Here is a 15,718-nt window from a genome sequence, read left to right on the forward strand (position 1 = left end):
GCTCCGTTAATCGGACGCCCTTGACTGCAATCTACCCAATAGGCACAGGCATGAAACGTGTGACACCTGCATCCACCCCAGGGTGAAGAGTAGATTTGTCACCCTTTGATACGAGATCCGCAGTGTTTGTGTAAAAGAGTGTTACATCATCAGACCACAATTTTAGAAAACATTCTGCAGTGCTTTTTTATTGTCATTGGAGCTACTCTATTATTTTCTGTTTGGTCGGCGTATCCATAGGTGATATTCGAGGTTACAAGCAAATGTTATTTTGATCTTCAGCCGTATGACATATTATTAATTATGCCATTAAGTCAGTTTCTCGCTGCCTCTGTTATTTCGCCAATTGTGTTGAGACCTGTCCACGCTTTAGGTTGAAAAAGAAGTATTAAAGTAAAATATTAATTGCCCTATTTCTATGTAGCTCATTTCAAGTGTATCCATGCAACCGTGAATTAAGGCGGCTAAAACTAGTTTCGCATCCCATGCTGTCGCCAATAGTTTGACGTTGTGCTCATTTGCAGTTGTACTCAAGCCAGCGCAATATGATTTGTGTTCCTCAAGGATTTTTTTTCTTCTCGTTTTAACATCGGAATCGAAATTATGAAATACAAAATTTTTGCTAATTTATTTGCCATTTTACAAACAACGTCCAAACGAATTTCTCATAATATTTCTGTTAAATTTTATAATGCGCTTGCTTTAATCGGTATTTTGCTATATTTATCGCCTTTTCTCTGCCAGATTATGGAAACTATTCGTTTCTATGACGATGGCCTCAAACGCTACGATTCTGCAGCACGACTTTAATAATATTTCAATCGGTATTATATCAATAAGCTTTTTATATGCACAACACGCACCCATGACAGTCCGTTCTACCTTATCGTAACGACCCGGATTTATATCCAGTCAACGCCTGTCACTTTATCAGTATTATCGAAATAATTTTGAGGAATGTTTTATGTTGTGAAGATACCGTAGCCGAATGGGTTGGTGTGCTACTTATAGTACATTCGGTAGTACCTGTGAACCTGTAAATACGAAACCATAAATTATAGAAAAAGTGCCCCTGGGCAGGCAATGACAAATCTCCGAGTGTAATTCCGCCATGAAAAAGCTCCTCATAAAAAACTTTCTACCGTTCGGAGGCGGAATAACCCTGTTCATCAAGACGTATACCATAAATTAGGAGAAGCTCGGCCAAAAACAAAAACAAGTAATTCGCCTTCATTTTTTTTTGTTGACGGACTCTTACTACACGGCAAATTCGGAAGGCGCAATGTTCTTCTTTATCGTTCTTAGCATAAATGCAATAATCCGCTTTCAAAGGTTTCAGTTCGCAAATAACAATAAATCCATTATTGTAAAAATGAGCATTCGAAACGCTTTTTATTAGAACCCCTTTCAATGCAGCTTAGGAGTAGTATGGAAATCGAGGATTGAGTGCTACCTTAGCTTCCGCGTGAATTCGCTGACATGTATATTTATTTTAGGTTTGTCAACGCACACTACTTTAGTGCGGCTAAACACCTTTGGATAAATTTATTGAGTCTGTGGCTCAGGGACTTTTGCAAAGAGTCGCTCTTATGTGAAGAAGTTGTTGTGCATTGCAGCATGCACGCAATGTACGTTTTCAATTTACCATTACCAAGGGCTTATCCCTTTGAGAGTTTCAGCGATTTGCTTGGCAAATGAAATGATAAAAACTAAAAATAAAATTCTTGTATTTTCATAATAAATAAAATTAAATTAATTATTTGTATTTTCAGTTCCAGCAAGCTGTTACAAACCACTGCTAAAAGTAATACTTCAAAAACTGGTCCAGTTAAAAAGAAACCATCGCCAACATTACAAAAAAACGGAAGTTCACGGTCGAATCGTCGAAAAAGACGTCGGAACAAACACCAGCAAAATTCTTCCGAATCGAATTGTTCGCAACAGCAGGAAGAGGAGATAGTAAAAGCTAACAAAATGCCAGCCCGCTTTGCCGAAGACGTTATCGCCGATAACGATCGGAGTGTTCCATTAAGCATTGGGGGACACTACAACCACCATTCTGTATTAAACGACGATATCGTAATAACAGGTTTTTCTGGCAGACTCCCTGAAAGCTCTAGCATTGAAGAGTTTAAACGTAATCTCTATGACGGTGTGGATTTAGTCAATGATGATCCGAGACGTTGGGAACGAGGTAACTTAAAAACATTCGGAAATAAATACAGGTTTTTTCTGACAATATTCTTCTATTTCGCATTGTAGGTCTCTATGGATTACCCGAAAGGCTTGGAAAAATTAAAGCAGATGACTTGGAAGTACTCGATCAACAATTTTTTGGTGTTTCGGCAAAACAAGCTGAATGCATGGATCCTCAAATGCGGATGCTACTGGAATGTACATACGAGGCAATTATTGATGCTGGTATTAACCCTGTGGAATTACGTGGCACACGTACCGGAGTATACATTGGGGTGTCCAATTCCGAAACCGAGGCCCATTGGACTGAAAATGCGGATCGGGTAAATGGATATGGTTTGACCGGATGCGCGCGAGCTATGTTTGCGAATCGTATTTCTTATACATTTGATTTGAAAGGACCTAGTTTTGCAGTCGATACCGCTTGTTCCAGTTCTTTGTATGCTTTATCTCAGGCCTTTTCGGATATGCGTTCAGGGAGATGTGATGCTGCCATAGTGTGTGGTTCAAATTTGATTTTAAAACCCGAAATGTCGTTACAATTTAGGCGTCTAAATATGTTGAGTGATGTTGGTATGTGCAAAGCTTTCGACGAGACCGGAGCTGGTTACGTACGATCCGATGGTGTTGTAGTTATGCTTTTACAACGAACATCTTCGGCAAAGCGAGTTTACGCTTCAGTTCTGAATGCACGTACGAACACTGATGGATTTAAGGAGCAAGGCATAACTTATCCCGATGGACGTATGCAAAACCGGTTGATTCGTGAAACCTACGAAGAAATAAACTTGGACCCTAATGAAGTGATTTATGTGGAAGCTCACGGTACTGGAACTAAAGTCGGAGATCCACAAGAAGTTAATTCGATTACAGATTTCTTTTGCAAAAATCGCAAAACTCCATTATTAATTGGATCTGTCAAATCAAATATGGGACACTCAGAGCCCGCTTCCGGTGTTTGCTCCATTGCCAAGATTTTAATTGCGATGGAAGAAGGTGTAATTCCAAGTAACCTGCATTACAGTAAACCTAATCCTGATTTATATGGTTTGGTGGATGGTCGCGTGAAAGTGGTCGACAAAAATATGCCCTGGAATGGTGGTATTATTGGACTTAACTCATTTGGCTTCGGAGGAGCTAATGCACACATTATTCTTAGATCAAATCCTAAACCAAAAACCATTACTCCTCGTGATGGTCCTCCAAAACTTGTTATTAGTTCTGGTCGAACAATGGATGCTGTACAAGACCTGCTTGAAGACGCTGCCACACACCGTGATGATGACGAGTACCTCGCCCTAATCAACGGCATACATACCCAACCTATTCCACTTCATTACTATCGTGGCTACGACGTTCTTACCAGCAAAGGCTCTGTACAACGTGAGGTTGTTGAGTTTTCTGAAGAAAAACGCCCCATTTGGTTCGTTTATTCTGGTATGGGCAGTCAATGGGGAAGTATGGCTAAAGATCTTCTACAATTTGATGTCTTCAGTAAGTCAATTCATAGATGCGCTGAAATTTTGCGTCCCGAAGGTATTGATCTACTTGAGATACTTACACGATCCACTGACGAAAAATTCGGTGATATTGTTAGCTCATTTGTATCCATCACAACCATGCAAGTTGCTCTAACTGAACTGCTATCTTCACTTGGTATACACCCTGAGGGTATAGTGGGGCACTCCGTTGGAGAGCTTGGATGTGCGTATGCAGATGGTGGTTTAACGGCCGATCAAGCAGTGTTGGCCACATATTGGCGAGGACGTGCAATTAAGGAATCAAACTTACCCAAAGGCAAGATGGCTGCTGTGGGGTTGTCTTGGGAAGATGCTCATAAGCGTGTACCAACTGATTGCTATCCAGTTTGCCACAATAATCAAGATAATTGTACTATAGCTGGTCCAGGGGACTCGATTGATGCCCTAGTAGCAAAATTAAACGCGGAAGGAGTATTCGCCAAGGCCGTTAGCTCATCCGGCTTCGCTTTTCACAGCAAATATATTGCAGGTGCAGCCCCAAAGCTAAGACAAATGTTGGAGAAAATTATTCCTACCGCTAAAAATCGCTCCCAACGGTGGATAAGTAGCAGTATCCCAGAAAGTGCTTGGAATACTCCCGTTGCCAAGCAGTCATCAGCGGCCTATCATGTAAACAATATGCTGTCTCCTGTGCTGTTCTATGAAGCTCTGCAGCATATACCACCAAAGGCAATTTGTATCGAGATAGCACCCCATGGTTTGTTACAAGCCATCCTTAAACGCGCTCTTGGACGTGATGTTCTAAACATTAGCCTTGTGAAACGTGGCCACCCAAATAATGCTGAATTCCTTTTGGCTAATATTGGAAAGTTATATGGAGCTGGAGGTCAACCACAAATACAAAATTTAGTACGCCCAATTTCTTACCCTGTAGGGCGTGGAACTCCAATGCTGAATTCGAAAATCGGTTGGGATCATTCACAAAGATGGCTAGTGCCAAAATATGGCGCATCTAAGTCATCAGGCGACACAGTAATCGAAATCGATCTATCAAGTGAAGATGATGCATTCCTAGTAGGTCACACTATTGACGGACGTATTCTGTTCCCTGCAACTGGCTACATGACTCTAGCATGGATGACATTCGCAAAAATGCGCGGAGTAGAGTTCAATAAAGCAGATGTAGTTATGGAAGACTTGATATTCCATCGTGCAGCTATTTTAAACAAAGAAACTGTTACCAAATTTGGTATTAACTTCTTCGATGGCACTGGTGCATTTGAGATTTGCGAAGGTGGAAGTTTAGCTATGTCGGGCAAAATAAAAATAGTTGATAACATTACTCTAGAGGAATTGCCATTGAAAGCACTGTCACCTAATACTGTTGCGCGGGAATTAGTTGCAAGTGATGTATATAAAGAATTGCGTCTGCGTGGCTATGATTATGGAGGCATTTTTCGTGGAATTGTCACGTCTGATATTTCTTCTCGTGTTGGTAACTTGCAGTGGGTGGACAATTGGATTAGTTTCATGGACACGATGTTGCAGTTTAGTATTTTAAGTAAGGATTTACGTGAACTCTACTTACCGACTCGTATTGAAAAGGCGGTAATTAACCCAAGCAAGCATTTAGAAATTTTAACACAATTGGCAGCAGAGGATCTCACAAACGTCGGCATTCCCGTTTACATGTATAGCGATATTAATGTTATTAAAAGTGGCGGTGTTGAATTACGAGGCCTTAAAGCTTCATTAGCACAGAAACGACCAAATGCGCAAAACGCTCCAACATTAGAGCGCTACACCTTTATACCCAATTTCAATCACGGAGAATTACACGAGAATTCAGGAAAGGCTGGATCCCATGCTCTTTCGGTCGCAGTTCAACTTGTTATCGAAAACTCAGAGCGGTCATTTAAAATAAAAGGAGTGGAACTTGCCGGTGGCCGAAATCCCGATTCATTAACGGCTGGAAAGCTCGTACAGTTGTTAGAAGGCGAACCCGCCATTTCTGCTGACATCGCTGTGGCTACTGCAAGCAAGGATGAAGAAAGCATTAAAACATCTTTGAGCGACTTTGGCGTTCGAGTGATTTCGAAAAATATAGCAAAAGAACCGGTTGAGCAGAACTGCCACTTCATATTTGGAACTGATGTACTCTCTCGTCCTGATACTGCGGTTTTGGAGAACAGCATTTCTAGTATCAAAGAGAATGGATTTTTAATTTTCGATGAAAGCGTTAATTTATATCAAAAGTCTGGTTCTGGAGTTCTGTCCAAATACGGCTTTGTTGTTGTTCAAGAGTTATATAAAGGCGATTCTAGAACTCTCATCGTGGCCAGACGTGCCGTTGCCATAAGCAAACGCAAATCAGAAATTATTAATGTAACCGAGAAAAATTTTGACTGGTTAGAGGACTTGAAACTCGCACTTGCAAAGGCAGCTGAAGAGGAGAAGTATATTTATATTGTGAGCCAAGGGGAGGAACTTTTTGGTGCTGTTGGCTTAACTACATGCCTTACATACGAGAATGGCGGTAAATTTGTCAGAACCATATTCATTCAGGACTCGAATGCCGAAAAGTTCTCTTTGACTTCGCCATTTTATCAAGAACAATTGGTTAAAGATTTGACTTCTAATGTACTTAAAAATGGTAGCTGGGGAACGTTCAGGCATTTGAAATTGGAGAAAGATATAGCCACATTGCAGGTGGAGCACGCTTATGTGAATGCCCTGGTAAAAGGTTAGTTACACTTGGTGTATATTTTTATCAATGTTATTATTATTAATACTTTATTTTATAAATAAATTTGTAAAATACAACATGGTGCTGGGCGCCGAGGGCATTCCCATTTTCCGCATTCCTCGAGCAAAGGAGCCTTAAACTCAGATTTTGGACGTACGGTTTTTTTTCTGCAGCTCTGTTTTCGCCATATTATGAGACTATCCTGGCTTTTGTCACTAGTGTACAGGTGTTGGCGAATAATGTGGCTTTTCTTTATTTATTTTTATGTGTCTTTGGGGCTGATATATTGGTTTTTCGCGATTTGTTTTTAGTATTTGGCGAGGACCACATGTTATATTTTCTAAAATCCGCGTTTTGTACACCGTTTCATTACGATTTCTGACGGTTGGCAACATAGACTAAACATTATAAAAAAACTTCGTAGATTTTTTTTCATTGCTGAGTTATAAAATAATTTTTCCACCTGTGGTTTATTCCTCACCTCATTTTCGATATGCATAGAATCTCAATTACAGATGAAATAAATTCAAATATAAGTAATTATTAATAATTCCCACTAGTAGCCCCCAGTTCAGCTAAAAATAAATAACGCACCATTTCAACGCACTTTTTTATTATTACTTAGTGGTACAATGGTTTTGTTTTTTAAGGAATATAATACTATTTTAAAAAAGTAAATTCGTTTACTTAATACATATCAAATTTTAAATTTGTATATATTAGGCACTATGCAAAATACTTCTGTGAACCACTATATGTATATATGTATTTTTTGGAAACTTCTAATTTCTGTATATCTTTTTATGTTTAGGTGACCTTGCATCTTTAAAATGGATTGAAGCATCGCCATCTCAAAATGTCAAAAGTGATGACCTAGAATTGTGTTCAGTTTATTATGCTCCTATAAACTTCCGTGATGTTATGTTATCTTCTGGTAAATTATCCGCTGATGCCCTTCCTGGTGATTTGGCCCAGCAGGACTGTGTGCTTGGTTTGGAATTTTCGGGACGCGATTCTTCTGGTAAACGCGTTATGGCTATGGTACCTGCGAAATCATTGGCAACAACATGTTTGGCTAGTAAGCATATGATGTGGGAGATCCCGTCAACTTGGACCATGGAAGAAGCTTCTACTGTACCTTGTGTATATTCGACGGTTTACTATGCCTTGGTTGTACGGGGAGAAATGAAGAAGGGTGAAAAGATTTTGATTCATGCTGGTTCGGGTGGTGTAGGCCAAGCCGCTATTTCTGTTGCGCTGGATCATGGCTTGACTGTGTTTACTACTGTTGGTAGTAAAGAGAAACGCGATTTCTTAAAGCAACGATTCCCGCAGCTAGAAGAACGATTAATCGGAAACTCACGTGACACATCTTTCGAGCAATTGATTATGAGTGAGACCCAAGGCAAAGGTGTTGACTTAGTGCTTAATTCACTTTCTGAAGAAAAGCTACAAGCCTCTGTTCGTTGTTTGGGTATTAATGGACGCTTCTTGGAGATTGGAAAGTTCGATTTGAGCAATAACAGTCCACTTGGCATGTCGGTATTCTTGAAAAACACATCATTCCATGGTATTCTATTGGATAGTGTAATGGAAGGAGAAGAGCAAATGCAAAAACGAGTTGTCTCCTTAGTTGCTGAAGGCATTAAAAGTGGTGCAGTGCGTCCTCTACCCACATCAGTTTTTAATGAATTCCAAGTTGAACAGGCTTTCCGTTTTATGGCTTCTGGAAAGCACATCGGCAAAGTTGTTATTAAAGTGCGTGATGAAGAACCCGGAAAGAATATATTAAAACCGACCGCGCGCTTAGTAAACGCTATTCCACGCACATATATGCATCCAGAAAAGAGTTATATACTTGTGGGAGGTCTAGGGGGTTTCGGTTTGGAACTTACTCACTGGATGGTGCTACGCGGAGCTCGATACATTATTCTCACTTCGAGATCCGGCATTAAAACTGGTTACCAGACGCTTATGATACGCCGCTGGGAAGAGCGAGGTGTAAAAGTAGTTGTGGATACCAATGACGTAACTACATCTGAAGGTTGCAAGAAATTATTGCAAAATGCAAATAAGTTGGCACTAGTCGGAGGAATATTCAATTTGGCCGCAGTATTACGCGATGCTCTAATTGAGGATCAGAGTGCTCAAGATTATCAGACTGTCTGCAAACCTAAAGTAGATGGTTCAAAATTCCTTGATCAGCACTCACGTACACTTTGCCCTGAATTAGACTACTTCGTGTGTTTCTCGAGTGTTTCATGTGGTCGCGGTAACGTTGGCCAATCAAATTATGGCCTGGCGAACTCAGCTATGGAACGAATCTGCGAGAAACGCAGAGTCAACGGACTGCCTGGTTTGGCTATACAATGGGGTGCCATTGGTGATACAGGTCTCGTACTTGAGGGGTTGGGTGACAACGATACTGTTATTGGTGGCACGCTACCACAACGTATGAACTCGTGTCTTCAAACCATTGATTTATTCCTTCAACAACTACATCCCGTTCTGGCGTCAATGGTTGTGGCAGAGAAGCGAAGCAGTGATCCATCTGGCATCAGTTTAGTAGCAGCCATAGCCAATATTTTGGGATTGCGTGACGTAAAAAACGTACAGGATGCGGCTTCCCTTGCTGACCTCGGTATGGATTCGTTGATGAGTTCCGAAATTAAACAGACATTGGAGCGCTGCTTTGATATAGTTATGTCGCCACAAGAAATTCGAGCGCTAACATTCGGTCAATTAAAGCAACTGGACGGTGGCTCTGTTGATAAGGTCGCTTCAGCACGCAGCTCACCTGCAACTCGTACTCCAACACCAATTGGTGATGGAACACAAGTTGTTTTTATAACTGAGCTAATGCCTTCGCAAGCTATTATCCGCTTGAAATCTGCCGCACCAGAAGACTCGAAGGATCGTCCAATTTTCTTCATTTCGCCTATCGAAGGTTTTGTGGATGCCATGAAAGAGGTTGCGGAACGATTAGATTGCCCCGTATATGGACTGCAATGCACAGCTGATGCCGATCTTAACTCGATTGAGGATTTAGCTAAATTTTACATTAAGCACATACGTAAAGTTCAACCTAAGGGCCCTTATGCCATTGCTGGATATTCGTTTGGCGCAACGATTGCTTTTGCTATGGCTGTTGAACTGGAACAGAGCAAAGAGAAAACACAATTAGTTTTATTAGATGGTGCGCCCAAATATGTAAACTGGTACTTGAAAACATTCAAAAAGCGCCATAATACGTCTGATAATGACGACCAAAATCAAGCATTTGCTTTAGCATACTTCGGTGTTGTTGCGGCTAACACAGGTTTTACTGTGAGTGATTAAATACAACTACTTGGATATATATTTATGACGCTTATTTTCAATGTTTTTTTTTTTTTCAATTTAGATATCGAAGCTGTTAGTAGATATTCCAACATTTGAGGGCAAAGTAGAGAAATGCGCGGAAATAGTTTCTGCTGCAATAGAAAAACCCATAGAGTTGGTAAGTAGTGTGCAATTTTTTATATGTAGTTCATTGTATAAAAATTTTAAATTTTGACTAAAGGTAAAAGCAGCTGCTGCATCATTCTACTACAAACTAGCTGCATCTGACAAATATGCAGTAACGCGCAAATTGCAGTGCGACGTTACATTGATTAAGCCAACTGAAAATTATTCGAAGTTGGAGGTGGACTACGGCTTAAGTGAAGTATGTAACGGAAAAGTTGACGTCCTCGTCGTTGAAGGTAATCATCGTACATTCCTGCTAGACGAAGAGCCTCTGCAAACAATTGTAGCCTCAATTAAGGACCTGCTAAATTAAAACCATATTACAACTTTAACCAACACTTACTAAGTTACGCACGAGACATTTCATCAGTACACAAGAATTATACTGAAAGTTATTGGCATTTAAAAAAACACAAGTTATTTTGTTTTCCTAGTGAAACTAAATCATTTCGTAACGCTAACGAAATACATGAAAATCATAAATGGGTAACTTTTGTACAGGCAAGCCTACATGTACTATAGGTATATAGGCGTAATCACAACTATGCGTTGTTGCTTCTGTATAAGCACTTCTGAGTTCATAACTAAATAAAGTACTTTGGTTATTTTTGCATTTTGGTAGACTCGAATGGATAATATAGCTTAATGAATTTTTAATTTATACATGTAACATATATTTCTGTATTTAAACACTTTTTGATGATCCTATATTGTTAGTAAGATCTATGTTTATCTACAACATTCCTTAACGAATACTAATTGATAACCTTCTTGAATAGAAATAATTTTTTGTTGCAAAAATAACAAGTACTTGCATATTATTATATAAAAATTATTTACCTTTAATATCTGCTGATAACTCAAAGTTCGGAGGCAACTGAAACATCTTTATGACTAGCATGACTAAACTTTGTTAACACCCATGCACATGAAATTTGAGCGAATTTAATGGAGATCGACTTATTCTTCCGAATTTTGTTTTAAAGTCACAATTAAGTAACACATAAGTTGTGAATTCTAAGAAAGCACCTTTATATCGCCGCGAAAGTAAAAAGTGTTCGAGTGTATTGAGTCCACAATGCTATTGCGAAGAATTTAACTAATCCTCGATAATTTTCGAGTAGTATTTCACTCCTAACTTATCTCGATGAACGTTATGGCTTCAAGTACATTCGATAACCTTTTATTTCCAGTAATTTTATGTATGTACAATAGTTAATCCTAATTCCTTTGTAATTAAATTTATCATATATTAAATATATGCTACTTAAGTATGGCGAAAATAAAAATACATATGTATGTTGATTTATTTCATGTTTAGAAATGTCCCAAAAACGTATGCCGAAGTGAAAAACAAAACTGTTCTTAATACAAAGAAATAGAGTATAGAGTAGAGTAGAGGCAAACATTGAATTGGATATTTAGTCAATTCCAGAGTTGTAGACCTTTCTGTAATTGCTTCAAATTTTCGATTGAAATAACGATAAAGTTACTTGCAAATCTTTCGAAATAAGTGCCTAGATGTTGTTTTAAAATAAAATTTGTGAAAATTTATATTCTTTCAGGTTTCACATTTGTATTCAAAATGTGGCTCTTAACCATTATACATATGTGAAAAATTACATCACTTAAACGTCCACTATTAACACGCCTACAGATAAAATCCGTCAAACAGTTGATTCATAAATGCATAATGGTTGAGAACGTCGAGATATCGGGGTTGAAAGTTGTTCAGCAACCTTTAGCGCTAGAGCAGCAATATAACAGAACGCCCAGTGTTTTGAAACTTGTTCACCAACTTTTAAATTGTCGGCCGATTCGGACTATTATTTCCCATAAAAAATTACGAATTTTGTGATATGTTGTTCTTAAAGATCGACAATTCGCATAATATGTTGTAATAATTTTAACGCGTTCTATCGTGTAAAATTGTATATCTGTCTACTTGACCAATGTTAAAGATAACATAAACAAAAGGTACCGTCTAGGAATTATTCACTACTGGTACCTAGGCGTCACTTGCGTCACTTATGAAAGCCGCTTTATTTTTGTAAAAAAATGAGTTGAATTGATTGTTGTTTTGGCAGTTCACTAGGACCTGCCAGTGCGGTGTAGTCACCGATCGTTATCGTGTAACTCATCTAAAAGTTAAGTCACTCCTGCGAAGTGCTAATTGGGGGAAAATAGGGGTTGGAACTCAGAATGATACATTGGAGCTGCACAGCAGTAGTTAGGCCAATTCTCTACCTTTTTTTTGGTGGGGCTCAAAATGCCTTCGCACTTATTGCGATCGCCGTCAACTGCGTGGAATGGTGTAGCCACTAAAACAATCCCTCTTTCTCTTTTGGGGAGACTCCCTTCGCGAAACTACTTAATATTACTTCGGGACGGCCCAGAACGGTGTCCATTAAATGGACCAACTTGTATGGGTCCACCATATTTGTAGACAACTTCATGCTATAGGCTCGTCTTCTAATGTTTTTGTGCCGTTATGTGACATGCTCCCAGGTTCCTCTCACATGGGCGTATGGATGTTATACGCTATCGAGCTTTCTTTTGCATGTGCACCAAAACAGAAACATCGGAAGATGTTGTGATAATATTATACCGTCTTGTGCCATCGTGAGCACATGACTCGAACGTCTGTGATTTGTCGTCAGTTTGTAGACAGTCCACCTCCTATCGAGGGCTAATTTGTTTTTCTCTGCGTTTTGCAAAACTTTTAACTGTGTTCCAACATTCATTTGATGCACAAATGTTATTGATTACGCTGTCTGGGCTCAGCTGTCCACCCAAGACTAATTCAAGCGTTCGGAATTCATCGGTGAAACGATTACAGAAGAAGAACATGTGCTCCGCGCTTTCTATTGCATTGTTGCAGCTTGGACAGAACGGAGTGTTAACCATGTGAAAACGATGGAGGTACTCCAAGAAACATCCGTGACCGGTCAATATTTGGGTTAAATAGTGGTCTACGTCTCCGTGTCTTCTGGTCACCCATTGGCTAACTTTGGGGATAAGTCTATAGGTCCAACGACCGTTAACAGACGTGTCCCATGTGCTTTGCAACTTTTCTAACGAATGCAGACGTTCTGCAGCTTTCGCTTCAGTTGTTGGCTTTACTCCTTGTCTGACATAAAGTTGTCCCATATCCTGTACAAGTATATCTGTTGGGAGCTCAAACCACGTCGTCTGATACGGTCCTGCATGCGCACGCGAGTCTTAGTGCATTTGGTCGGTGCACTTGAGCTACGGGTCTAACATTCGATTTCCTTACAAAGAAGTGCCTTCTGGCGCCTTGTGGTTCTCCTATGTTTGGAAGAATTCTTGAAAGAGCACCGTTGACTGCCGCTGCTTTGGAATCCACAGTTGCTAAGTGTTGCTTAAAGCAGATTGCCTGATACAACACCTAAACGACGAGGCCCACATGCTGCCTGTGAAGGAGTATAACAAACTGCTCAGCAAGAAGTTTCTGCTAGGGTGTTACCACAAGCCTCACCCATGCAGACACCTGCTTGAGCCTGAGCCACCTCCTAGGCACGACACTAACCACCTGTTCACATGCCCATCAAATCCACTCATCCAACACTCCTCTCCCTCTCGACCCAACCTGTCGAAACCGCTAGTTTCCTGGGCCTATCGTTAGATGAGCTAGACGAAAATGACCGGTGATTACACTACACTGACAGGGCAAAGTTACTGCTACAACAACAACAACAGCAGAGCCGTGCATTAATCATTACGCCTAGATACTTTGTTGCCTCTTACGAAAGTATTTCATGGCCGCATTCGCAATTTCATGAACTGTTTTTTCTTCGCGCAGTTAAGAGGGCCGCTTCTGTTTTTTCTACTACCGTAACCACGAGAGCGATGTCATCGGCATAGCCTACCAGTGTTGCTTTATCCGGCACTTTTAAACTAATTCCCCCGTTGCACGGCATTCCTCAGTGAAGGTCCAAGGACTGATGCCTGGGGACGCCATCAGTGACTTTATATGTCTTTAGACCGTCATCCGTAGTAACTGCAAGATACTATCCCTAAAGTAATTTCGTGATTTCTTAGAGACAGCAAAATGTTTGACCACCTCACCGAATTGAACGCATTTTTGACGTCTAACATGATAATTGCACAGAGCTTCATGCGTGTGCATCCTCCGCTAATGGCGTCGCGCGCTATATTTGTCACCGTTCTAATAGCGTCTACAGTTGATCTAGCCCGATTTGTTTGTCAGATAGGCCAATTTGTTGTCAGATAAGCCGATTGGGCATTTCAGATAGCTTTATAGCTGGCCACAAATGATGCGCTCAAACACTTTACCCACCGTGTCTAGCATACACAGGGGTCTGCTTTGAGTAACAGCACTAGTCGTTGCAATTTCCATCTGCGTGGCAAGGTCCCTTCATTCCGACATGCTTCATACATATTCGGGAAGATTTCTGGCGTCACCTGCAATGCTTCCTTAAATGCGATGTTAGGAACGCCATCTGGGCCTGGTGTCTTGTTGTCTTTTACGCGCCTCAACGTGCTTAAGACTTCTTCTGTTGTAACTGGCGGAATGTAGTCGATGTCAGTCACCATTTAGTGTCGGTCACTAGTTTCCTCCTGTTGGGGAAAAAGCTCCATTACCACTTGGCTGAGCAGGATGTGATATGTAGGTCGCGGTGTTCGCGGTCCATTCACTTTCTGCATTACAGTCTATAGCCAAGGCCCCAGGGATCATTGTCAGCGCTATTTCGCATTTCCTCAAAGTATCGAGTTTTGCTCTATATAATAGCTGTTTTCACCTCAAACTTGCGTTCAAGGTATTCGGCGTGCAGCGTGTTGGACGATGTCTTCCTCTTTGCGCGCTTCTTCGCGCTTTATTACAGGCTTTACATATACTGGCGTCAACGGAGATTGTCTGCCAATAGATGGGTTTTCTTTTGTTGTTGAATCTGCATCTTGGCATGGCTGCATCACACGCATCTTTCATGTGTTCGGAAATCTATTTCCGCCATATCTTCCGTCGTAGTGCGAGAGGCAGTGACATTTCTCCAAATCAATTAAAAGCTCTCGGCGTTAAAGGCAAGTTTCTTCCATCTTTGTCGCGTCCTTAATTGTTCTGGCAGTTGTATAGAGGTGCTTATCTCAATTACTATAGCCAAATGATTGCTGTGAATATACAAATTTTCGTCTACCATCCATTTTACCCGGTTTGCTGTGGTGCAATCTGCATAAGCGAGATCGATTATTGATCGCCTGCTGGCGCAGTCGATTGTGTTCACTCCTGGGATGTTGAGCAGGACAAGGTCCATTGCTGCCATAGTTTCTTCTAATAATCGCCTTACCGGAGTTGTGTATCCACTCGACCATGCATTGAAGTCTCTTGCGATGAAAATGGGCCGCTTTTCTCTTAGCTCTAATTCCAGTGCTATGATCATGTGTTCAAAATCTTCTAAGATCCACCTTGGCATAGCAGCTCACATGGTATAAACCATCTAGCTTCGCCCATGTGAATCCGGTATTTACAACAGATATCATATTCTAGGGTGCCTTATTGCCCACCACCCAGATTGCTGCTAGCTTGTCAGAATCGGTCATCCAATTGTGCGAGTTGATGTCTATGAAAATTTCCGAGAGGAGAGCCACATCCACTTTGTTTTCTACAACCGTTTGCCTTAGTAGGTAATGTGCTGCCTCACAGTGTTTGATGTTTAGCTGCAAAAGCCCCATGTTCTTATTTGTACTGCTTCTTGATAGCGTTGTATTTGGCGTTACCCGCCGTATGTGATCCCTCGCATAGTTCGTA

The 15,718-nt window shown here is 40.6% G+C and overlaps 1 protein-coding gene across 1 annotated transcript; it reads left to right on the plus strand.

Annotated features, from left to right (window-relative positions):
- Window positions 1–1,772: 1,772 nt before the first annotated feature.
- Window positions 1,773–11,223, plus strand: LOC128864926 (fatty acid synthase). The gene is made up of 5 exons (XM_054104692.1): window positions 1,773–2,194; window positions 2,263–6,420; window positions 7,235–9,750; window positions 9,827–9,922; window positions 9,986–11,223. Exons 1-5 carry the CDS (start codon window positions 1,975–1,977, stop codon window positions 10,241–10,243), a joined length of 7,248 nt encoding a protein of 2,415 aa, XP_053960667.1. The 5' UTR covers window positions 1,773–1,974; the 3' UTR covers window positions 10,244–11,223.
- Window positions 11,224–15,718: the final 4,495 nt, after the last annotated feature.

Source organism: Anastrepha ludens, chromosome 5 (genome assembly GCF_028408465.1).
Source record: "Anastrepha ludens isolate Willacy chromosome 5, idAnaLude1.1, whole genome shotgun sequence".
NCBI lineage: Eukaryota > Metazoa > Arthropoda > Insecta > Diptera > Tephritidae > Anastrepha > Anastrepha ludens.

Bases quoted from the DNA above. Each gene is read 5' to 3' on its own strand.
- LOC128864926 (XM_054104692.1), top strand. From the start codon at position 1,975: ATGCCAGCCCGCTTTGCCGAAGACGTTATCGCCGATAACGATCGGAGT. The intron at 6,421-7,234 runs GTTAGTTACACT...TTTTATGTTTAG, and splicing joins TGTGAATGCCCTGGTAAAAG to GTGACCTTGCATCTTTAAAA. The intron at 9,923-9,985 runs GTAAGTAGTGTG...TTTTGACTAAAG, and splicing joins TAGAAAAACCCATAGAGTTG to GTAAAAGCAGCTGCTGCATC.